Source organism: Rhipicephalus sanguineus, unplaced genomic scaffold, assembly GCF_013339695.2.
Source record: "Rhipicephalus sanguineus isolate Rsan-2018 unplaced genomic scaffold, BIME_Rsan_1.4 Seq1239, whole genome shotgun sequence".
Classification (NCBI taxonomy): Eukaryota; Metazoa; Arthropoda; class Arachnida; order Ixodida; family Ixodidae; genus Rhipicephalus; species Rhipicephalus sanguineus.
In genome coordinates this window covers 13,604-40,001 of record NW_023614546.1, presented here as the reverse complement: position 1 = coordinate 40,001, position 26,398 = coordinate 13,604, and the positions used below count along the sequence as shown (strand labels likewise).

The window sequence follows — 26,398 nt, the reverse complement described above, 5'->3', positions numbered from 1 at the left end:
TCATGGCTACTAGTGGCGCTGACTAACACTCCTAGATTTAAATGCACATATATACCCCATAAAGTGGACGGGAGGATGACCGCCGCCGTAGCTCAGTGGTAGAGCATCGAATGCGTTATTTGAAGGTTGCAGGTTCGGTCCCTGCCGGCGGCAAGTTATCTTTTCGTCCACTTTACTTTCTTCACATATGTATCCTAATTACTACAAATAACATCTCCTATGCTTTCCTTGGCATTGCTGTCTGTTAGTTCTCATTAATATTACAGGTACAGGTAGCACAGCATGGCAGAATTAGTTGAAACATGCACAGATAAAGCGTGATGTGTCAGTGTGTGACTCATCATGTAGGAAGGGAGTTGCTGTGCCAGTGTTATCCCCGTTTTGACAGTGTGATGCCAGCATGAAGCTGTGGCAGGAGCGGCCGAGGCACTTCCAAACAGGACGCCACGGCCATCACCACTATCATCACAGAGGCTCCTTGACTGAGGAAGAGGCTCAGCAGCTCACAACGTTCAGTGAGGCCGTCTCCACCCTTGTCCGAACGTGAGTGCCTCTGCTGGCTTATCTCGAGTTGGCAACATTGCACAGACGCAGAGTTCTTCCATCATACTAGTTGCAATATCTGGACATGCTCATGGATAAATTTGCAGAGGATAGCAAACTGACGTGCCATCTGGAACCGACGACAAAAAAAAAAAACACACCGAATCTTTACAATCACTGCAGTCTTCACTGTCATTGCAGGAAGCAAGAATTAGAAGAAGTATCTTCAGGAAAGTTCTAAGGCTGCAGTATCATCTGCAAAACATAAACACACTGCTCACTTCATCAATGTGGCATCACTTGTGGGCTTCTGAAGTGGGACACACAAAAATGTCTTTTAACTTCTTTTTCTGCAACTGGTGGCTTCACAATCAGCAGACCTCTAGAATTTCAGCCACTAGCATGTCCAGATTTTGATGCATTAATTAATTTATTTATTAATCGATTAATTAATATTTAATTGTTATTGCAGAAGCCTAGTGTATGCTATTTCTCTGCTGGTGCAAATTCTTGGCAGCGACGTAATTTTGAATGTGTTGCCTTTTTAAACATATTTTTGTCAAGGACACTCATCAAAAACGAAGAAATATGCCTATAATTGTGATTGTCCAAAGCGTCAGAAGATGTCAGTGCCATTGCGCGGTAACCCAGTATTCCTCAAACACCTCTGCTTATACCGGAATACCATACGCACTAAAATTCTCTTTTACAAAATTTTAGTGAGTGTCGAAAGCATCTGGACAGTTGCTTACACGTGTGTGCGAGTAGATGGTGCAGCACTGTGTGTGTCACAGCTTTGTGGGCACACGTTGTCGTGCTGTCACTGTCCACCGCGACACCCAGAAACCAAAACTGAAAGTCATTCACATAAATAGTGAGCTATTAAATATTTTACCAGGAATATATGAATCTTTGAGTGCGTACCATGCTTCCTGGAGCAATAAGAAACGTTTGAAACGAAGAACACACAAGCCACAAATTTGATGTCTCTACCCCGTTTAGATGAGACTGGAGGTATTTGTATCTGAAACATTATTAATAAACTGGTCGATTACACAATTGTCTGCAAACAGGCAAACGTTAGATTAAGTATTGTTGGGTAAGTCGCTGATATAAATTAAAAAGAGGAGAGGGTAAGTCGCTGATATAAATTAAAAAGAGGAGAGGGCCTAGATAGATTACGTTAGAAAGGGATGAGGACATATCATTAGCTTCGCTACAAATTGTGGATGCGGTTTGTGAGAAAGTCCTGTATCCAATTGAAGACAAGTGGCTTAAGATTTTAATTGAGAGAGCTTTAGTAGTAGGTGTTTGTGAGGGACATTATCAAAAGCTTTCTCAAAGCTTTCCCAAAGCAGGACATCGACTGGTGTGTTAAGGTCCACACTAGTGCTTAAGTCATAGAGGCATAGTGCGAGTTAAGTATAGCATGAGAGTCTTTTTTGGAATGCATGTTGGTTAGGATAAAAGAATTTAACTGAGGTAAGAAAATTAACAATTTGTAAATCAATTATATGTTCCATTATTTTTTTACAGATTCTGGTTAGTGATGTAGGTCGGTAATTACAAGAACGTGCATTTGGAACTGGGTCGGTCTTACCCACGTTTCTGTCGTGAGGAACAATGCTGGATGAGAGTGATTGCTGAAAAATATTAGACAAAATAACGCTCATGATTTCTTTGGTGTTTATGGGCACTTTAGCATTGATGCCATCGATGCCACAGGATGATGTAAATTTCAGTAACTTTCAGGATGCCTTCAGGTGAAAAGATGGTGTCTGGCATGGAGCCGATATACTCGTGCGATTGAAGAACTCTGGCACAGGCCTTTATTTGCATTCCAGTGTTCTCCTAAACTTGAGAGGATACCTACCAGTGACGTGTACTTACGTTGCTACTTGCGATATTGGCATAGTGGAAGTGCCCTCCAGCCCCCACTTTCGAGGTGTGTTTTCTTCATGTCAAAAGGGAGTGTAGCGGCCCTTCTTGGTGCGGCTTTACCTTGGCTGGGGAATTTCACCGCCCTTTATGGACAGGTGATTGGGGGCAACCTTCTGCAGCAGAGCTGGGCACTTAGCCACAGAGAACTTGCACTGAGACGGAAAGATTAGAAGATTGGTTGATGAAGGTATTTTTTTCTTCTGGTGACAATTTATCACATTATATTTAATTTTAAAGTACTATCCAACATTGCCTTGCTTGTTATGTTCTTGCTGCTTCCATTTCTCTATGTAGCAGCCCTCTGCTGTTTAGGCATCTTGCATCTTTCTGAGGGATGCTTATTCTTGCTGAGGACCTCTTGACTCTGACACCATTCTTTTTCAAATCCAATTTTCAGAATCAAGACTGCGTCAGCTACAAATGCTGTGGTGGAACACGAGCTGTTCCTGGCCGCCTCTCAGACTTCCTCTGCGATCGACCACGTCTTTCCTGGAGGTCACTTGCTAGAGAATGTGAGCAAGCCTTCTGCGTTGTTCTTACTTGTCGGTAAAGTTCGTACTCTTGTATGATAAAAATTATAATTGTACATTGTATCACCTTGTGTGGTGATAATTCATTGTTTTTAAACTCCTGTTTGTACTCTTAAGTCCTAGAGCTCAGGAAACAGGCTTGCTTTGCTAGCTGAACATACGTAACACATTTGAGTTAGTTTTACATGAAGAATGTATCATCAGGTTGTGTATTTATGTAGCCTTGTCGCAATGTCACTACGGCTAGTAACATAGTCCATGACATTGTGTGCAGATTGTATTCAAAGCAGTCACTGAGGAATGTACACATTGAGGGAAGTGCAGCCAGGGCCATACTTAGGAATATTTTTCGGGGGGGGGGGGGGGTTGTCTAGAACGGCTAACTTTGGCAACTGGTGGTCGCTGTGAAGGCGTGTAAATATTTTAGCATCACCCGAAAAGTTAAAGCATGGAAAAATTTGGGGGGAAGGGTCAGTACCCCCTCAACCCCCCGCCCTAGTTACAGCCGTGAGTGCAGCAGCATTCAAAAGTTATGCGTCTGTCACGGCATTGTTGTAATCATTCAGCACCTCTTGTTTCCAGCTATGCAGATACAGTATAGACTTGTGATGACTCAAACTTTCACTTAATTCAAACAAATTTACAATTTTTGGTTGGCCCACTATGTGTTTTCAATGTTGTTTAAAGCCACTCAATTCAAACTGCTCCACTGCATCATTTCGGCTGTTCATACTGCTTGCTCATCCATCCCTGAAAATATCTGCTGCCTTTGTCACTTCTAGCTAAAGCGAATTGTCTGCTTACATGCGTAAAAAAGCGCGCATAAAAAAATTGCGTGTTGAGTGAGGAAGAAAGAAAAGAAGTCAGTTTTGCCGCGATGCAAAGCAATGAGGACAATAGCAATAAATTGGACTATTATACGAAGTAGGGCTAGCAGCCAACTCCTACATCCGACCTGGCTTAACTCAACAAAACACTGGTGCACAGGTGTAAAGAAACACGGCCGCTGCTATGAGCGAAGCAACATTTGTGCTGTCTATTGCTTCAACGCAAACTTTACGATGAGATGCAGCACGCGCAAAGGTATGAGCCGTCTGCTAATCTCTGTCAATATACGACGCGCACAACCGTGGCTGATACACAAAGTACACAGTTTCTGCCGGAACCACGCAGAGCCCCCCCCCCTCTCCCAATCCAGGATCCCTCCATGCACCTTTCGCACAATGGTGACACAGCCGATACATTTCCTCCTTGCTTCAGCCACAATCTTCGACAAGCTGTCAGGCACTTTCACTCACACATAGAACATACTACTATGCGCAGGGCTATGGGAAAAATGTGGTGGGAGTGTCTATGTAATTGTTGTAGCAATAGCAAAAAACTGAGATGGTCTGGCCTTGGCCTATCATGTGTGGAACACTTACTTTCACCGCAGGATGCTGTTGTCGTGCAGAAAAAGTACTAAAATTAGAAAAGGGCTGACGAGATGTTTGCAAGACATGGCCATTTTGTCCCTTATTTACACAGGCGTGCGTGCGCCGTATAATAACGTGTATCAGTATGATTGCTGGCGTCTAGAAACTTTACTGGCAATCATTCACAGCTGTGTGTGACATTGCTGTGGCCCTTAGAAACAATAAATAAAAATGCATCTGCCAGTCCTTGCATCGCCCCCACCCCTACTTTACGAATCTCCAGAATTTTTAGGTCCCTGGGTTGGCAGGACTGTATATGTACATGTTTCCTTACAACACAAGTTGGTATGTAGCCCCGAGTCATATCTATGAGAACTTTTGATAATTCAAACTTTCAGTAATTTAAACATAATCCTGGGGTCCCTTCGAGTTTGAATTATTGAGAGTCTATGTATGGATAATTTGTTTGTACTGACTAGATTGAATGACGCTTAGGTGAGGCACATGGCCTACTTGCTGGATTGAAAGCATTCCGAATAAAAGCATTAAAAGCAAGAATAAAAGAATAAAAACATTCACAATGTGTTTTGCTTGAAGTATCATGGAAACAACAATGCACACGAATCAAAAATCAAGTTTCTTGGAGTTGTATTTCATGAGAAAATGTTGTGGTCAGATCAGATCAATTATTCATCCATCACAGTTGCTCATTCTATAGTCATAATAAATAAAGTTCGTTACGCATTACCCTTTGGAATAAAGCTGCTATTGTGCTACTCACTTGTATATTCTCATTTCCATTATTGCACACTAATATGAGCAATAACTAAAGGGACTAATGTAATGAAGCTTTCAATACTGCAATACTAATGAAGCTTTCAATACGTGCTATTGGAAGTCTGTCAATTCGTGAAAGCACGAAAGGTGCATTTCTAAAACACAGTCTGCTGAACACTCCACAAATATATCTTAAAGGGACACTAAAGAGAAACAATGAATCGGTTTAGATCGATAAATTGTGCTCTGAGAACTCTTAATGTCGTTAATTTCGCCATCATAAGTTTAATAATAGAGGAGAAAACGAAGTTCAAAGTCTCACTATTAAACTTCGCGCCGAAATCTCCCCACTTGACGTCATGGATTTCAAAGTATACTATATTTATCGTATTTTGGCGCCATTGGCTCAACAAATTTAACCTAAACTTGGGATGTTAAGTCTATGGCTCCCTCAGAGGACAATGTACTTCATTTTTACCGATTAGGAACTACGTAGACCTTAGTAGGCACCATCAAAACATGTGCCGTCACGGCGAATGGTGCAGAAACTTCAAGGTGTCGTCGCCACCCACATTTTGTTTTTGCACGTTTTCTCGCTTACTAAGCGTCTTCTCACAGCAAGCATGGTGTCTTTGGCATCGTAAAAGAGTACTTTACTAATATGCGAAAAATCGTTTTCCTCTTTAGTGTCCCTCTAAGAAATTATCAATTCATATACACAAACTTCTCAGAAATGATCAAAAGAGTTTTGAACAACAATATCTAAATGCTAACACATCTTACGATGTTTGAGATAAACATTATGACTTGATACAACACAAACACATTATGGCCTTCAAAAGCTTTCGGTTATCATACCTCATACTTTAAATGCTCATCCACAAATTGATTAGGGAACATTTAAACTGTAACCTTCCTTCAAGTATTTTAAACGATTTCTATTGGGAAAAATGTAAAATAACTAGGGGTGTGCGAATATTTGAAATTTCGAATATTTTTCGAATAGTGTTTGCTATTCGATCCGATTCGCACTGCAATTTTTACTATTCGAACTTCCCAAGAACAAATACAGTCAACGTCCGACTGAAAGTGCCCCCTTCAGATTTTTAATATGCTTCACCTCATTGCACTCCTGTATTGCGGCAAAGCTGCCTTTCAAGTTCCGTTACGGCCGAACTTAGCGAAGAGAGAACGTCCGATTCGAAGTGGTCCCTATATTTTCAATATGTTTCACCTCATAACACTCCCGCATTGCGGCAAAGCTGTCTTTCAAGCTCTGTTACGGTCGAACTTAGCCAAGACACAGTCAACGTCCGATTATAAGTGGTCCCGAGATCTTCAATATGCTTCGCCTCATTACACCCCCACATTGCGGCAAAGCTGCCTTTCAAGCTCCGCTATGGTCGAAAGTGTATTAACTCAAGAAAACGCTGGTTCCAACATGGAGATGAAAGGTGTGGCTGAGGTGTGGGCTCAATTAATGCTGTTTTGGACCTAAAATTTGGGCAGGAAGTCCGAAAAATCGGACGCCGAAGCTTTTTAGCATCCAAAATTTCAGATGTTATTATATATCGATGTCTACGAGGCAGATTTGGAACTCCGAACTTGAAGGGAGCACACCCTTGTCTGCCACGTCAGTTGGGCTTCCACAAAAGTTGAAAGAGGAGGAGAGGCTGAGGAAATGGCATCTTTGCCTACCACATGTGAAGTGTTGTTGGCAACACTTTGGTTGCACCAAATCATGTACATAAATACAATTCGGCCTCTACATTGTGCTTCAACCTAGCGAAAAGAAACACTTTCATGTTGCTATCTCATAAGAATATGCTTAGGAATCCTCTCCAACTTTTTTTTTCTGCAATTTCGCTTCGAAGTATTAGAAAAATATGCGAGAAATATTCGAGAAATATTCTAAAAATATTCGATTCAATTCGCACTCACACTTCAATATTCGAATTCGCTTCGCACCCAAAATTTTGCTATTCGCACAGCTCTAAAAATAACACAATAATCTTGTCTTGCCTTCTAAATTGGGTAATCTTGTTATGGTCATTTATATGTAATAAAGACTTTACAGCTATTAATTGCAGATCTTTTAAACTACTGTTATGTATGCTTGATTGATGAAGTGTACATTGTTTTGTATTTGTTATTATTACATTTTTATTCAATGTAGTTACTTCATAGCACTGTGTAACTGAGACATTGTATAACATTGTATAATACTGTATAATCAGTGAATAACACTTTTGAAATTTTTATGCTGCGACACGTGCCTGAACTACCGAAGGAAAGTTGGGGGTATTGAAACACCTTTAGCCCAATTTCCTCGGTCTGCAGTGTTCGCTGTACACCGGAATAAAGCTTTTTTGTTGTTTGTTGTAGATGCAGACACGGCAACTGATATGTGACCTGGTGGCTAGTGTCCGGCAGCTGTGTCAAGAGACAAGAATCTTTGCCTCTGAGAAGCTCGAAGAGGCGGTAAGAAGCAGCCTTGCTGTTTATGTTCAAATGAAGTGTCACAACAATGCATTGCTGTTGACAATTTCAGCTACACACTTGCACGTCAACCAGAGTTGTGTGTGGGTATGTCAGCTGTTCTATTTTGACAGCTGTTTAATTATTTGTGCCTGTAGCTTGTTTGACTGATCTATAGTACTGCACTAATGTAGAGGCACTGTTCAAGCTCTGATTAATGTTTTTGTGCCATCAGTGCTATGTAGTATGGCTGGCACTCTACTGGAAGTACTGTCATAGGAACAGAACAGATAGATGGGAAAGATCATGTACTAGGTTGATTCACCTACCATTGTTTTCTGAAATGAAATGCATGCCCTGTTATCAATAAGGTAAATGTTTCTTCCAGAATGCCTCAAACAAGCCACTGGACCCTTGTTTGTTGCGTTTAGCCACTCGTCATTAATGATGCCTCGAGTTCTTTGCTACGGGCTTGACTGACCCTTGTACATCACCATTACAATTTTTAATAATGCCATGTTGTAACACTGAAGAAAAGCAGGACGCAATCGGTAAGGATGAAATGCCTTATCGAGCGAACTTAAGCCCGGTAAAGGAAAGACTCAGAGTACAAGTGACACTCACTTTACCAAGATAACGGCGAGCACGGATGTTGGGCTTCGACTAATCTGCTCATCTGTAAAATGTGTATACATGCCTTATCGAATCTTCCAGCATTATCACCGGTGCTCGCGTTAAATCTAGAATGAACTCACTTACTCATGGCCTGCACGTAATCTTGACAAAACAGTCTGAAACAATCGTGAAGTTTCTAAACATTGCGGCGCGGCCTGCGACAAGTGGTAACACTTTTTGTTAGTGAAACCTGATCACATTAAAAGTAAACGAATGAGCTCTCAGGGCAAATTGGTGTAGCACGGTAATCAAAAGATTTAACTTATTAATACTATACAGCTGGATCTGGCATAACTAAGGACACAAAGAGCTTTTCTGTAGCCATGTAATCGAGTATTAGGTCAGTTCTCAATAAAGATGGCTACAGGGACCTATGGGGATTATGTAATTTTCTGAAATTAAGCACATAGGCTATGATGGTATGTGGAAGCTGTAATAATAATATCTTGTTGTTTTTTGATGCTGAAGAATTTAGCAGCCAGGGGCATCAACTAAAGGTTTCACTCTTTATTGGGTGAACCTGTTTCAAGCAAAGCGAGTAACACTCACAGTGCAGTGATAGCAACGAACACGGTCGTTGTTTGTCGATAAGCTGCCCTGCAATTTAAATGTGATTTCTACGATTTCTAGGCATTAAAATGTGAATTTTAGGTGCCAAAAACGGGGATGCAAAACATGTTTTAGGCCTCCAACATCATAAATGTAGGCCCAATAAATTTTACATAAATGCGAATAATTTCAAAACAAAAATGTGCGCAACCTGTATCTACAACAGGAAAGCAAAAAATATTATTGTTTATGATGGCACAACGGCACCAACAATTGAACATAGCCGTGCAAATGTCCTTTTTTTCACACGGTTCGCAGAATATGGTCTGTCTTTTTATTCTGTAGCATGGTGAGTCAAGTACCCACAGTCGAATCAACACACTTCTGAGTCTCTTTCTTTTCGGCATGGCGGAGAAGGGCAGTACAGGAGCGGACAGCCAGACCGCTAAAAGACCAGAAGGGAGGGATGCCTCAAATTGGCCGAGTCAAATTGTGTAGGGTCAGTTTCTCTCCTGTCGGTGAACACCTTAAGAAGTAAATTACAAACAAAACCAAGGTGGTGTGCACATCACATTTTTCTTTCTTTTGCTCTTCCCTCTCCTTTCCCCTGATGGCTTTCCATGGTTTTGCATTCGCCAACTGCTCGCGCCATGTCAACGCGCCGGCGTATGGTGGCCGGCGCATCCCATTTAACTGTGGGTAGTTGTTGTTTTCCAGAAGCTGGTTGAACTAGAGGACTAGGTTTAACCCCATAGAGTTCTGAACAGTCACTGTTGCCCGGTAACATGAACAATGGCCTCAAACTGCACACAAAAGCGATATTTGAGGTTAAATAATGTTCATATATGTGCCGATCTTGAAAATTGGCATTACAAGCACTTATAGGCATTTAGGCACCAACTCCAAAAATAGGCATTTATAGGCAGTATAAAAACACTATAAAAGCCCTTCTTAACCTCTAATTCGTGCTCGTATATCAAAGTGGGGCGATAGGAATGCAAGGAACAAAATAGGTGTTTGCCTAAAATGCGGTCTCTGGTCATCATATATTCCATCGCTACCGCTGGTGCTGGCGTAAGTTACAGAATGAACTTAACCTGCTCGCATCGTGTGCACAATCTTATCAGAACATTCAAAAACACTTGAGAAGATTCCAATACATTCAGCTTTGGCATGCACTGAGCTATAAAGGGACCCTGAAACAGTTTTGACGATTTTGTATAAACGCATTGAGCCGGTAAAGCAAGCCCTAAGAATCATTTGCAGACCGATTTAAGCTCTCTGCGTCAACTGTGTAATTTATTGCAAGGCTTTAAATATGTGAATCGCTACAGATCGCAGCGGCTCAGCTGAATGAGTCTTCAACTTCTCGCACCCTTTCTACGTAGCATTCTTCCTTGTTATGTGGCACCAGTGACCGATCTGATTGGATATGTCCAGTCTATGTCCCTAAACCTCCGGTGGGCAGCATGCGTCATCGGCCTGTGTTACAATGTGCTCCGTGTTGACGCGAGCTGTGCAGCAGTGTTTATCTCGAGGTTTCTTTACTCGGACACCATCAATATCCCTAGCTGAGTTGTGTGGGGCAAATCTAGTGATTGGTGACTTGTAAAGCTGCGACATCATTTGAGGCTTGTAAGGCATCTGGCTGGCGGAGTCGCCTGAGCTTGTCGCTGCTGTGAGCATCAAGCTCTCGCTATACAATCAACGTCAGGATCCACGCATCTGCAGCTGCAATTTCACCCCTGAAGGCACAATCACATTGCCGGAGTTTACGCTAATCAGTGATCGTTCTCAAATACTTTTTGTTTGTTTGCATGCCTTTGCAGATTGCCACCATACACGAGAACAAAATAAGAACGGCTGGTAGTGTGGTGGCACCTGGCAGAGTAGATCTCAACCACTCTGTTGCCCAAAGGCGTGCGCTGCGAAGCACACTCGATGGAGCTAAACTCGCCGAGTGCGCAGTGGTTGCCAGCAACGCCTAAATGTTTCGCGAGTTGAGGAGGCAAAGTAGTGGCGAGAAGGAGGGTATATATTTGATACATGGTGCACCGCTTAATTTATGTTACGAATGATTTGATGATGATGTTGCCTAAACACTGACAAAATTTCAAAAACCATTTCTGGGTCCCTTAATGCATGTAAGAGTTTTAGCCAGGGAAACTCGGTCTCGCTGAAGAGTAAAAGTACATGTGTCAATAAGAACAAACCTTACATTCTTGCTACAGCACTCTTTGTTTTGTTAATATTTATTTTCGGATGATGGTCAAAGCACCCGTGTTTTCTAAGTTTTGTGCACTCTGGCTACCACAGTTCTTATCGCATTCTGCGCGTAATGAAATTCTTGGATTGGTGCACATCCTTGTCAAGGCCTAGATGTATAGGGTCGACCACATCTAAGGTGAACACCTCATTAGTATTAAAGCTGGTAAAACTAAAACGCTTATTCTACTTCATGAAGTAAATGGCCATTATATGATGTCTAACCACGGTGTCGATAAATGAAATAGGTGATCTCAGGGACAGGGATGGCACTGTGCATGTCACTAACGAGGGGCAAAAGGCTGTTAAGCATAACCGTTACAAAATATGACACCTTGTCTATCGTCAGTGTAAAATTACTCACAGCACTATTCTCCTCACCATTAATAACGTTTTTGGGACTGATAATTCTATGAAATGAACTAATTTCTTTGTGCCATAGACAGGCAGGTGAGAATATTTCCTCACTAGGTTAAGGAAGGGCAACAAAGATGGCAGGTGAGCTTATTATATCATAATGTTGATCAATACAAGCACTATAACATGCCACACACAGGAATAAAGCCCACACTGCATCCATGCATACCCAGCCTGATTTGACCTGACCTCTTCTCTCCTCTGGTTAAAAAGTTCATTATTCAGTTTCTATATTTACTGCCATAATTAATGTATCTTGACTCTGACTTGTGTTTCAGTGTCCAGTTCATTGTCAATATCTTACTACAAGGCTTCTCCTTTTCTGTTACCTTTTCTTTTTAATTATTTGCTCCCTCTCATCGTTGTGTTCTACCCCTTTTCTTTTTGGTGAACATAGATGCTGAAATCTGGTTTTCCCTTGCGTGCTCTGTACTTGTTGTTACGTAGTTGGTTCTTTGTTAACATTCGCTCCTTTATATGTAATTTCAACAGTGTTAACCCTCCTGGTGTAATGTCAGTTAAGGGTCCTGAAGGGTCAATACATGATGGTGATGATGAGTCATCTTGAGATGTTTGCCGCCACCAGGGGCGGATCCAGGTGCCAACTTTGGGGGGGGCGGTTCCTTCATCGTACCGGGGGGGGGGGGGGGGGGGGGTAGGGATGAGGGGAGACAGGCACTGCAGGCAGGCGGGGGGGAGGGCTGACACATGCTTTGGGGGGGGGGGGGGGGCGATCGCCCCTACCGCCCCACCTCTGGATCCGCCACTGGCCGCCACAGAAAATAGTATTGGCTTGCCATGAAGATAGCAAGCCAATACAGTCAGCTGCCGATTTTTCGGACATGCTTGAAAATTCGGATACTTTCGCGGCACCGTCACAAACCCCATAGACGTCACTATAAGAACATCTGAAATTTCGGACGCTGAAACTCTGCGGCGTCTGATCTTTCGGACTTTCTCCCCGAATTGCAGGTCCGAAACGGCAATAATTGAAGCTCCCACTTCTGCCGCATCTATCATCTCCTAGGTTCGAACCAGCGCTTTCGTGAGTCGATACGTTTGCAACCGTAGCAATGTCCGAAAGTCAGACTGGAAATTCAAAGGGGCCGCTATCATGGCGCAGTGCAGCGATGTCTTTACGGAAGCATCGGAAATGCGCGGCAGCGTGGTGGCGGCTGGGAACAAACGTTTCAGTATGACTTAATCGCCGACAACCCTTTATGATAAGTATCTTCAGCTAACTGCTCGAGGCACGGTTGTGAACGTACTACACGCTTTTAATAGGCAATAAAACCCAAACACGGCGCACCGCCGTTCATGCTGCCTCTTTGTGCGAGACTGCTCAATGCACAGCACAGGCGCGTTGCCTTCACGAACGAAAGCAGCTCACCATCGCTGCGCTCGTGTGCCGTCAGGAAACGAGTAAGCAAAACAAACGGCAAACGCGTGCATACGGTACAGCAAGCGCCCCGGCAGTGACGGCATCAGCTTGGTAGCCGATGTGCTGCACACAACTAGGAACGATCAGCTTCACGTGGCAGCAAATGCTGCGTGACGGCGGATCTTTTCGTACAGTAGCGCATCGTTTACATGCACACACACATCGGGGAAAGTTGGACGAGTTGCCCGCTCTTCCGCCACATCCTTTGTGTTCCGCGTCATCGTTTCCAAACGCTTCGTGCGAGAGAACCGTAATTTTTTCTGTGTTTTGCTGGTATTGGCAGTGCAACGCAAATTTGCAAATTGGTGCAATTGGTGCCTAGTAAGCGGGGTTCGCAGCAGGCACCGAATGTATTCATCTTGGTGCATGCCTGGGCATCTTGGTGCATGCCTGGGCATGCACCAAGATGCCTGATAAGTGTACTTGGAGGCATTAAAGCTATTTTGGACATGGCTATGACGATTTGACCGCTTAAGCATATAAAAAAACATGAATTCGTTTTTTTCGGACAATTTCACGGTCCCTAGGGAGTCCGAAAAATTGGACATTGACTGTATCGCATTTTCTGTGATTTACACAGTGGCTCGACGTTGAACACTGGTGCTGAAACCAATACAACTGAAACATTTAGTCAACTTGCCTCTCTTTTATCCCTTGGGCAGAAGCTGCCCCCGCAGTTGGAGGAAAAGTTGATTTCTACTACTACTACTGTCGAAGACGAGCTCCGCAAGTGCTTTGACTTACAAGGCGCAGGAGACGATGAGGTGAGGCTCATATTTTGGTCTATTATGATGTGACTCTGTCTTATAAGGGTGTGTTCAGCACTCTCTTCCCTGTTTAGGACTGCTGCTTTAAAAGTACAAGTGCATACGCCTTATATTAGTGTATATAATGATACACATAAAGTGCATGCATCGAGCATTGTTAATGTTTTCCCACAATAAGTTGTCTGGCATACTACCAAGTTCAAATTGTCAAAACCCGAATGCTTTGCTTGCTCGCATTGTTGTGGTATTTTTGCTGTGAAATCATATTAGGCAGTTTTAGAATAAGGTACCCAAAGCTTTTATTTAGTAAAAGTGGCATTACAAGTTGGAAACCACCAGTGAATCTATCAATCCAGCACGCGTGGCGGTCTACGTGGAAGATAACTGTTAAGGCATTTGATTTCATCTTTATGCAAGTTAATCGACGGTTGGCTCACGCATGCGCTACCACTATTCTCGATATGCCATGCTTCAATCATCAGGCGCGTTTCTTCATTTCTATGACGGTACAACACTGCGCATTCATCGAATTTTGGCGTGCACTTGCAATCTCGACAATGTAAAGATAGATTAGAAGGTGAGCCTCCTGTTAGCGATCTCTTATGTTCCAACAATCTCTGGTTAATCATCGGCCCATTTGTCCTACGTAGAAGCGACCGCAGCTGAAAGGGACCTTATACACCACACTCGTACGGCAATCAGTGAATTTGTTGGTGTGTTTTACGAAACAAATATCGGTCCGCTTCTTGTCTTTTACTAGCTCATTCTTCCTCTGCACAGCGGGACAAATCTTACCTAGCTTATTGGCAGCCGTGAAAACAACATTAACGCCGTATCTACTTCCTACTTTCTTTAGCCTGTGAGATACGCAATGAATGTACGGTATACCTACGACACGTTTCTTCCTATCGTTTTCTGCAACCATGCTCGGACTTAACACAATAGACTTCTTTAAACGTTCAGCGACCCTAGCCACTGCATCACGAGGATACCCTACATCTAAAAGACGTGTAACCTGTGTGTTAAAGCTATCACTCATTTTTTAAAGCTATCACCCTGTTTAGGAGGCTCACTCACCCTGTTTAGGAGGCTCACCTTCTAATCTATCTTTACATTGTCGACATTGCAAGTGCACGCCAAAATTCGATGAATGCGCAGTGTTGTACCGTCATAGAAATGAAGAAACGTGCCTGATGATTGAAGCATGGCATATCGAGAATAGTGGTAGCGCATGCGTGAGCCAACCGTCGATTAACTTGCATAAAGATGAAATCAAACACCAGTGAATAGTACATAAATCTGAAATGTGGCTGGAATGCAGCTTAGGATACGAGTTGCATACAAACCACCTGCTGAGTTCATTGCTGATACAGCATGCATTGCTCTTGTTCTGTTGCAGTCCTAGAAAACATGGAAGAGTTTGCAGGATAGCTACTCCTATGAGTTGTACATGTATGTGACTATGTGTATGCCTTAACTGAAACCATTTCAAGCGCATCTCAACCTCATGGATGTGGTCCTGTGGGGCTAACGTATTATACTTGAGTCTTACGAGACTGTCACGGCTCATGCATTACTTTGTGCTTGACCTTGTGCTTTCCTTTCTGAAAGTGTGGCTGCTCTTTGCGCCTTGTTTTTGTCCATCCTCAAGGCTAATTGCATGTGCCAATGTGAGGGCTGCTTTGCCGATTACTTCTCCCTTGTTTAGGCTGCCTGCTTTTTTGAAGCAAAGCATATCTCTCTCTCTCTCTCTTTTTTTTTCGGCTTTGAGACCTGCATGGCATGAATTTTGCCAATTTTTAGGACACTGCTTTTCATAAAAAGAGCTTTTTTCTTTTTTTCCCCTTCCACAAGGCATTCTGTACCGCAGTAAAGAGTAAACTACACTCGTGGTATAATAGTGGGAAAACAATATTAAAAAAAAATGGTTTGGTGGGATGAGATGTGAAGCCTTTACGATGGCACATTCTTACAAAACCAAACCGTGTTTGTCCTTGAGAGCAAATGTTAGCTCACAGAAAGACAAGGTTTGCCCTGATATGCTTATACGTAAATATATTCTTATTAAAAGCTCCTGTTGTCATGCAGCAAAAAAAAATGTATTGAAGCATGTCGGTTAAAAACAAAAAAAGCCAAGTTAATCACTGAAGGGAGGACCTTGCACTTTAAATTTATTGTTTATTTCTTAGCTAAAACGTATGCTTGGGCAAGTTGGTTCACACTCAAGAAAGATCTAAACAGTGCAAAAAAGACAGAACACCCAGAAAGACTCACAGACACAGCGCTGATGCTTATTTCTGCATAGATTTCAATGAAACTTATTTAGACATTCAGTTTTCTGCAGAGTAACTAACTTCCCAGAAACTAAAAAAAAATATCAATTTCTTGCAAACTTGCACAAGGTGAGCTATTAATTTGCTAAACCATAAATACTAATTGTAATAAGCGTTGACGTGAAAAAATTATGCTGGATGATCCAAAGGATTTTTGAGCCAAAGTTATAACATGTCATTGAGTAAGAACCCATGGTAACACCAAGAACAGTTCATTACTTTTTGCAAATTTCTGCAGTAATATTTATTCATATGCCTACTGCACTCTGTCTAGCTTTCTGAAAAGAAAGAAAAAATAAAGTTTTTGTGCTAAAGTGCTATATGTAGAACCACAACTGTCACCACTCCAAAACTGACACCATCAGAAATTCTGGAGCAAACCTGGAGCAAAGGAATGCAACAAAATATTTGGGCAAATTTTTGGCTCCAGTGAGCAGTCTTCCCTCTTAAATGAGGTCTTACCCGACCTTGGCAAGTGTCTGTATGGTTTCTGTAGCCCTTTTATAGCTGCCACAAAAGAGTATAGTTCTCTGCTTTACTGCTAATGAGTACGGTGATGCAGCTTGAATTTTTGCAGAGAAGTGGCATTACCAAAAGGAGCGGCCTCTACCACTGGTGACCATTGTTAGCTAATGCTTTCCCTTGATTAGCCAGGCCACTTGTGTTTGTAAGATGAGACAGGCCCTTTGCAGTTGTGGAGGTATTAATAAAAAAGGAATAATCGTGCCAGGTTTGTCTTGCAGTTGCATATTGCCCTGCCTCCCTCTTGCATTGCAGCTTTCGATATCTGATCCACCATCATCGTGTTGCTTTCGATTGGCAGCCCACAGCAGGCTGTCTGCTCCAAGACAGCCTGTCATCAATGCACTGAGGCCCCAGGGCATCCTAACATCCACTGCAGTTTTTTTATCCCAGCTTCTGCCTCAATGGCATGACCCTGCGAGCACTGCATAACCAAAAGCAGGAACTTCTGGCTCAAATCACCATCAGGACGCACTCTATACTATCCATGTCTGTGAGCTAAGCACAAGTGAACTTGATCTAATAATGCGATGTCTAAGGCATGTGTGGCATTGCTTTCATTTCCTGACCAGGCTCGTACATCTGTATATATACATTCCTGTAACATGCATGTTGTCATTGAATACTAGGGCCATTGAAGCCGGTTGATTTCGACAGTCATTGTTTCCATCAGTCATTGAACAGAATTGTGTGATGCAGGTCATGCAGTTATCTTGAGGCATCCTTCCACAGCAGTTTGCCTTTATATGCAGTGTGCTGTGATGTTGACGCAAGCTGGTTGGTGTTAATGGCGTTCACATTTAGTGCACATTATATTCGCTCCCATTCACTCCTACCCAAAAAAACAAATAAATGCACTTCATGTGACTCTGCAAAAGCCAGCAGATTTATTGATTGATTAATTGGTTCATTTAGTGCTCTATTACATAGTTCTCATAGCTCCCCACATGGCATTTAGATATTAAAACTAATTAATCAATCAATAAATATTTGCCTAGTCAATAAAAGATTTGCCTACAAAGGCTTGAAGCAATTAAATTTGTTAGAATTGAGTTCTATGTGGTCAATCCTGGATATATAGAGTGTGGATACACAGAACTATTCTCTATATCTAAAAGTTGTAAAATGCCCTTGGAAATTCATGCAAATGTATAGCACTGTATTATGCTTGTATCAAACTTCCATTTACCTCGACATTTAATGTGATGAATGTTGCACCATGGTGTGCCCCTGTAAGTATGCTTCTCCTAACTGTAACAAAAATATTATGCCGTCTAAATGCCAATGTTTTGGCTGTCAAACAGTCAAACAAAAAATTCAGTTTCAAGAACCACACGAGTCATGGAGGAAAATGAGCATGGTGTACGTATCAAAATATGGATGGCTAGTACTGCAAGGATTTTATTTGTGCTCCAAAATACTATTATAAATCTGTTTCAATAGCCTTCACCACATGACAGTCATGTAATAAGGTGAAGAATATTAATAGTGAAAGAGATTAGGTGCTGAAGCACACTACCTGTTGTCATTTGCTATCGGAAAGAGGAGCGCCATGCTGCTTCAGCATGTTGCTTTGGACTTCGAGTCAATGAAGGAAATGGAGATCACGGTTCAGCACTGGCTGTGCACCTACGTCTTTGGGGCATCTTATGAAGTTGTGTATGGCTGGGGTGCACCACTACAAATGCTTGTTTCTTACTTTTTTCTTTTATGTACTAATTAGCATTTACGCTCCTGAAGTGAGCCAGCAAAAAATATTTTCCTTATACAAGCTTGCTTTCATTTGGATGCTTCCTAACTGGTCAGCTTGCTTTCTTCCTTTTAATGAAGAACAGTCTCATGTTAATATTGCTGTCTGATAACTTGAATATTATCAACTGAAAGAAAAAAAAAGGCTTATAGGGGTCAAATGTGTGCACAGTCTTGCTTGTCGAGAATATAGAAAACACTATGTCTATTCATACGTTGTGTTGGGTCACACAACCTTTCAAGTATGGGACTTTATAGGAAATCCCAGACTAAGGATACAAAGGATCAAAATATTACCTATAAGAGTGAATCAATGTTTCATCCCTTGTGGATTCTTTTAAAAGAAGGTATGCTTATTTGAATGGCTGTGACATTTTCAGTTTCTGCTATGCACTGAGGGCAGCATATGGAGTGAGCATCTCTATTTAAGACTCAGTTGACATGTTACAGGTAAATAGAACAGATGTAAATGCAGCACGTGCCATTTTCTGAGACCTATGGAAAGTGTGTACAACACTTGAGCATACATAGCTTGCCAGTGCGCACCACGCCACATGTGTGAGAATTTTTTTTCATGCACTTCTGCAGTTTGAACACTTGATTTTGCTCATTACTGATTTAACTCGGCAGCAGTAGCCCTATATTGTGAATCTGGAATCTTGCCTGTGATTATATTGGTTGTCAGCATTTATCTTAGAAACACGTCAAGTCTGCTCTCTTGCTCAACTTTGACACCATGACAACGTAGCCTTCAGCAGTGTGTGAAAGCTTTGAATGGAAGTTAGAACTACTTGCTCTTATTTGACAAACTTAAAATTTGCAGCATTGCACTCAGGCTGTTGCTGTAGATTAACTATGAATTGCATTTAACAATATGTGTAACATTGTTATGAAAGTTTTAGCTCAACTTTCTGCTGTATAACTGAATGTACCTTTGGCAGTCTCATTTTTATGGCCTGAAGTCAGTCTTCCACCATGCTTCCCACTCATCTTGGTGAGGATTTCAGTTAATATTGTGTTCTCTTTGCATGGCATGTGTTGCCTGTCAGCTGCACTCTTGCTGCCTGCATTATGCACCTTCACTACCCACAGCGCTTGTGCACACTTTGTTGGTGCCTGTTTTTATCTCCTCTGAAGCACTCGTGGGAAGAGCTGAGCCACAGTTTTGTTTAGGTCGCAATGTAGTGCCTTGCATTCCACCGTGGCCTAGTCGCATCCCACATGAAAATATCGTAATTTTGCCCAGCATGTGTTACACACCACTCGTGTAAAATTTTCTTATTTACTCCCATCACATCTGATCATTTATTATCCTATATTGATATTGAACAGGTATCTAGAGTACGATGTTCACCTGAACAATTAAGGCATGTGCCAAATTTATCTAAAAGGCAGTCCTCACTTTGCTGTGAGCAATGGGAGAGAGGCTAGTGGAGTGCAATAGAAGTTGCACATGGGAATTAACATGGCATCCTGCTACTTGCTGTCATTCCTCACACATCAGCAAGAGCATAAGCGGCCTCGGAGTCTGTTCAAGCTGAAACTGAAGCGTTCCAAGACAACTGCTTCGTCCTCGTCATCCTCGACATCGGTGACTCAGCCACCTGCCAGGAGAGAGCCATCTCTCTCGATCAGTAGTGGAGGCGGAACGACTGATGATGGCTCAGTAGGTCCCATCGGCCTAGCTCCATGCTCGAGTGGGGCCCACTGCGGCACACCGGAATCTGCTCCTCCCCCACTTTCCAAGTGGCCAGCAAAGTCACCGGCAAAGTTGTTGCAGCGCGGATCTCCAGAAATGTTGGCTGCCCTTAGCCTAGGAGTGTCCTCCTGGTCAGCAGAACAAGTGGCCAGCTGGCTGGCAGAGATCCAAATGCGAGAGTACCAGGAGCACTTTGTGCGGCACGACATTCGTGGCCCCGAGCTGCTCAGCCTGGAGAGACGTGACCTCAAGGTATGTGCTCTCACCACTCCTCATTTGACTCCTCACAAGGAACGTTTATGCTACTTCTTCTGCACTTATTAATGCTTTGGTCTGTATTTGCAGATGCATCATGATACAATATAGTATGCTCATTGATTTAACACGTTCAACTTGGTAAACATGCATACTATAATTAGAAATTTCTTGTTACATTGCATAAAGTATTGCCGCCTGTGACAGTTGCTCATAAGTTGTAGCATTCTGCTTGTCAACTTGAGGTCATGAAACCATGACTCCCAGGCTCTCCTTGAGCCTGCTACTATGAAATTCAAAAGTTGTGCAGCCTCATCAGTCAAATTTTCACAAGTTGACACTACTTCAGGGACCTTGCAAATGTTACTCACAGGCTGCAATCTCCCATAAGAGTTCATGGCCAACTTGTTTTGTACATGTGAAATATATGATTAGACTCAATGTAAATGACGTTTTCGTTTCATTTAAGAATGAAATCCAAATACAACTGACTGTTTCAAGCAGAATTTTGATTGAGGGCCTTAAACAGTTACAAAATGTATATGTTTCTTTAAATTTTGGAGCATGAAGTTTACAACTCTGTAGTAACCCTGAACCAAATGCAAATACAATTCTGTAAGCTACGTCTTATTGATTAATGCATTAAAATATTATGGTACATAAAGTGGCTCCTATTTTCCTGCCCTCCCAGATTAGATATGGCAGCTGCTGCTGGGTCAGTCAGTATCTGAAATGGGTGTGTGTAAACACACACGCAGTAGAGCCTCATTTGTACGTGCCTATTTTGTGCAGTTTCCCAGTGCCAAAATTTGCAATATTGTTATCAAGTGGAACTGCACAATGTTTTAGTGAATTTGGATTGCACGTTCTCTTGGATAGTACATTCCTTCCCACGCCTTTTTTCATAAACATTGAACAAGGTTGTGTGTTTGTGCGTGTGTTTGTGCATGTGTTTGTGCATGCACATGCACACTGATGATGCGGTTGCCAATTGAGAGTGTCAGCAAATGAAATATAACCTTTGAATGCTGATGAAGGCGCACCAACAAGCCCTCCTCTGTTGTCAGCAGTAAAAATAATTCCTGCATAAAAACTTAATATAGGATGTTGACACATAGGTATCTCGATAGCAAACTAGCCTCTTAATTGTGCGAGGTTGCACATTGCAGAGGAAGAAAGTAGGCTTGCATGGTGCTGTCAGTGAGATAGGATTTAATTTTAGACTTCAAAGTGCAAATTTGGTATGGGACATAGAATAACACACACACAGAGGACACGTGCTAACTCGCAACTATCTTTATTGTGAAAAAAGCTTTCCTACATTTACTATACATCATTACAGCTGTCATGCACAATCGCGCTGCCCATCATAACCACCAGAAAAATAAATAAATACATTGCCACAATGCTGATTAGATCATGAAATCTAAAGATTCATTTTCTTTGTTGCGCAGCACCACAGAAGTATTACTGACACAATCATTTCATTTCTTTCCGTTATGATATGCTTCTATAAGTTCTCTGACCACCGAATTCCCACTCTTTCCCAAAATTCGTATACTGGTAAGTTTTGGCTGACATGCACAGGACCTACAGCACATAGGTAAATGAAATGATGCATTATTGAAAACAGAGCTCTCATGTTCCCGTGCTCGATTCTTTGCAATACTTTTTTAGGTTCTATTGACTGCGAGTTGAATAACCTTTTGGACACCGAGAAGGTCCTACGAGTTTTTAGTTATGCAGAGGACTTTTTCATTATTTTAAACAGTAACCCCTGTCAAATGAACACTACTGTGATGGAAGGAATTTTAGACTCGTTTAGACAACATGGAAAAGGCCTAGCTTTTACCCATGAACTTCCTTACGCTGACACCTTGCAGTCTTTAGACGTTCGTATGCTTTTTAGGGGGCAACACATATGCTGGAAATACTCTCCGCATGCTCGTAAGTTGCTTTCATCATTTGATTCTGCACATAGCAAGATTGTAAAACGAGTGATTGCATCCCAGTGCCTTGAATCGGTGCTGGTGAAGTCTTGCGTTCACTTTGTTCAGGCAAGCCCTAACGGCAAGATTGAACGTCTGCAGGCTGCTGGGTTTCCCTGCTCGATTTTGACTGCTGTGTCTGAGACCCTCCTTCAGAAAATGGAGGGCAAGAAAAAGGCTGAGTGCGTTTGTGGAACCAAAGGGCCTCAAGTGGTCCCCTATGTGCACAAAGTGTCACACAACTTGAAAAATCTGGCCAAAAGGTCAAATGAGCCTATTGTTTTCTCGACGCCACATAAACTGGCTGGTTTGTGCCCAGGCATCTCCAGACCACCGAGGAAACCAGCATGCAGAAAGAAGCATGCCAGGCCTTATGTCACATGCGTCGTGTACGAGATTCCGCTCACTTGTGGAAAGGTCTATGTCGGAAAAACTGGTTGATGTGTCAGTGATCAAGCATGGAAACACGATCACTCTGTTTTCAATAATGCATCATTTCATTTACCTATGCACTGTAGGTCCTGTGCCTGTGAGCCGAAACTCACCGGTATTCGAATTTTAAGAGAGAGTGGAAATTCGGTGGCCAGAGAGCTTACTGAAGCGTATCATATCGGAAAGAAATGAAGTTATTGTGCCAGTGATACTTTTGTGGTGCTGCGCAACAAAGAAAAAGAATTTTTAGATTTGATGATCTAATCTGCATTGTGGCAACGTATTAATTTATTTTACTTTTTTTTTGTGGTTATGATGGGTAGTGCGCTTGCGCATGCCGGCTGTATGGTGTATATATGTAGGAAAGTTCTTAACACGAAAGTGTTTTATGTCGGGGTCCACCAAGTACATCTGTCACGGATATGACGTTGATAAAATGGACGCCAACGGGTGAGAAAGAAAAAAACCAAGAAAAAGATACCCCGCTGGGAATCGAACCCACGACGTTGCGGCCGTGACGGCAAGCGCCCAACGCCCTACCGACTAAGCTAACTCGGGAGATGCTAGACACGGCGCGAACGCGCCTTATATCTTTCACACATTCTCTTTCGCGGCGGGCGGAGCGGGGTGGTGCCGCCGTCTGTGAGATGTGAAAAGAAGTAATGCTTCACGATCGACACTTACTAGCGCTTACTCCGAGATTGCACGCGATATCTGAGGTCATGATTAAAGCGTCTCGATACCAGAGAGGTAGACTGGCCGCGCTGGCGTCGCCGAGGCACCCTTGACGCAGTTACGTTCTCTGCCTTTGGCTTCATGTTAGCGTGCGTCGGCTCATCGGAGTAGTGCAGCTTCCACGTGCACCAACGGGATTTCTCCGCCGCCGACTGCTTCAATTGCGAGAGCACCGACTAACAAAACTGCTGCAATATGCGTTGCAGAAAGGACACGATTTCGACGGCCAAATGTCGTGCCTTGGTGGAGCGAGAGCAGCGCCTGTGAGACAGAGGCCAGCGGGGCGCACGCGTTTGCGGCTCAGGCTACGAACCTCTACCTCCCGTGTTGCTTAAGCACAGTGTGCGTTATGTATGCATGAGCACAGGCGTTGGCTACCCATTACTAGAAAGTGCACACCATGCCGTTTCTCTCCTTAATTGATGACGCTTTGAAGAAGTTCATACCGAGTACCAGTGTTGATTATGAGCTTGTTGATATCATCTTTACGCGGGATTCACGATTTGCTGTGTGCAAATATATGTTCACACCGTCAGCTACCACAACGGTTTAATCATGATCATGGGCGTTAGTCATCGCGATGGAGACATGCTGTCAACATGGGTGCATCCACGTCAAACGGTGCTATAGCTGCCAAACACAAATAGACATTGTACAAGCTCTCATATATCACTACACAATGAGCACTACTTCCGTGAAGACACATTTCACTTTTGTGTTATACCGATTCCTATGACGGAGGGATCAGCCATGTTTTTTCACAATAAAGATAGTTGCGAGTTAGCGCTTGTCCTGTGTGTGTGTTCTTCTCTGTCCCATACAGAATTTGCACTCTTAAGTTTAGCATTATGAACCAACTAGCCCAGCAACAAATTCTCTTAGGATTTAATTCACACAGCTTGAATAAAACTTTGCTTCACATGGATACCAGCATGTGTGTTTGATCTCCGTCATTTTTTGTTTACATTAAGTTCTTACAGTGTTTACATGCATTCTTCTACAATCATATTCACAATTAGATAGTACGCACCTGTAGCACTGTGCAGCATTTTCTCACACATCAATACCTGTCCCGAAAATCATGCATGTCCTTTCTTGTTTCCATCCAGTTTGATCTATTCATTCTTTCCTGTTACTGTTAGCAGGCTCCTTTCCAAAAGCATCTCATGAATCATAACCGTGCAGGAGCTTGGGATCACCAAGGTTGGCCACATCAAGCGAATACTTCAGGCAGTGGCAGACCTTAAAAAGCTCTAGCATTGAGCCAAGGCATCAGTCACAAAGGAAGCTTGGGAAGAATCGTGCTTACCAAATACCAGCTGCGAAAACATTGGGACCACCACCAAGGATGAGATGTCATGGCCTGATGACAATCGAGCTCATGCTGTATGTGCTAAATAGTTGAACGCAACATGACATTCCATCATACATTGTGCTAGTCATGACGCAGGGCCATTTTAGGTAACTGTAGTCTGACAACCTTGAATTAGCGTGCTTGGACTGCTCCAGTTTTGATTTACACTGGGCTCTACTGCCACATGTTAACTCTTCTGCCACAGCCGCTGACACCATATTCTTTGCAAGCAACAAATGAGACTGTCGGCCAATGACTTCCATTCCACTGTAAATGCTGGAGCTTACCAGCACACAGTGAATTGCCTTGTACAGCATTATACAGAGCACAATATGGTGACTGGACTGATTAGTTGGGCCTGCAGCAAATGACAAGTTTTTCACCGTGTGGCGTACGAGTAGAAGCCTAGTGGAGCAGTTCCAAAACATTGGTGGCCAGGGGTTGTCTGATAGGAAGCCGTGATGTAATTAGAATTTTTATCTTTTTCATATACATATTTTCTAATGCACCTCGTACATCTTCGTAATTGTCAGTATTGGACTGCACTTGGACGTGAAACTGAATGTGTGTATTTATCGCTACATCTTTGTGAGTGCTCGAACATGGGCATTGCAATTTTTATGCTCGAGATTGCATGTGTTCCATTGTTATTTTCCTTTTGCACTGATTCGCTACTTATTTTATTTCAGTGTGCAGGGTCTAAGGTCACATGTGAATAGGAGTGCACACTCAGTGTTTCAAGCTGTTATTTCCGCAACACCACATATGACTTGTGTCCTATGAGAGAAGAAAGCTTGAGGGCTGTAGTATCTGCAATATCTGTGCACTTTTATTGCAACGGACAGTTTGTGTAAATCCAAAACTTGGTTGCCATGCAAAGCTTTCATTGGAGCCAAAAGCTGTTCAGGTGTAGACTGTAGCATATCCAAAAGGGCAAGCTGGCAGTTTCTGGTACATCAGTGTCACTCGAGTTCTTCTTGTATCTCATCTTTTTTTTAAATTCAGAAGTATAGTGTTCTGTAAATTACAACTCTCAAGCATCTCCTCTCCAGGATGAAGCTAACCAGTAGCTATCCTGTTTCAACACTGCCCCTGCTGCTCACGTCACCTCAGAGCTTAGAGAAGGGAAATCAGTTTATAGAGCTCTGGTGGATAGAGAGGTCTTGTGTTTTTTCACTGCAGACCCTCTGTGGTTGCTAACGTCTACGTTATGGGATGGCACTATATACTGATAGTTGCAACGGCCATTTGCAGTTACCGGCTTCTTTCCTTCCCATAGAAATACATGGGACCAAGAAGTTTGGAATTTAGTTTCTCACGAAGCAAACAAGTCATGAAGTGCCCATTTTATGAAAATGTTGCTCTTACATCTTAGAGTAGCTTTCAAAAGGAGCCAAAAACCTAAATAGACGTCTAGCTGCAGAAGCCAATCCACCCACCTCATTGGAATACCAGTAGAGATGCCTTTCAAAGGCGCCTCACTTAATTCTTCAAGGACCAGTAGTACGGTCATTTTTTCAACAGCTGCCGAAT

General features: G+C 42.6%; 1 protein-coding gene across 1 annotated transcript; it reads left to right on the top strand.

The window, feature by feature from the left end:
• Nucleotides 1-393: 393 nt before the first annotated feature.
• Nucleotides 394-25,077, top strand: LOC119376506 (diacylglycerol kinase eta-like). The gene is made up of 6 exons (XM_037646311.2): nt 394-543; nt 2,882-2,996; nt 7,592-7,687; nt 13,694-13,795; nt 19,907-20,353; nt 24,697-25,077. Exons 1-6 carry the CDS (start codon nt 401-403, stop codon nt 24,766-24,768), a joined length of 975 nt encoding a protein of 324 aa, XP_037502239.1. The 5' UTR covers nt 394-400; the 3' UTR covers nt 24,769-25,077.
• The last annotated feature ends 1,321 nt before the right edge of the window (nt 25,078-26,398 follow it).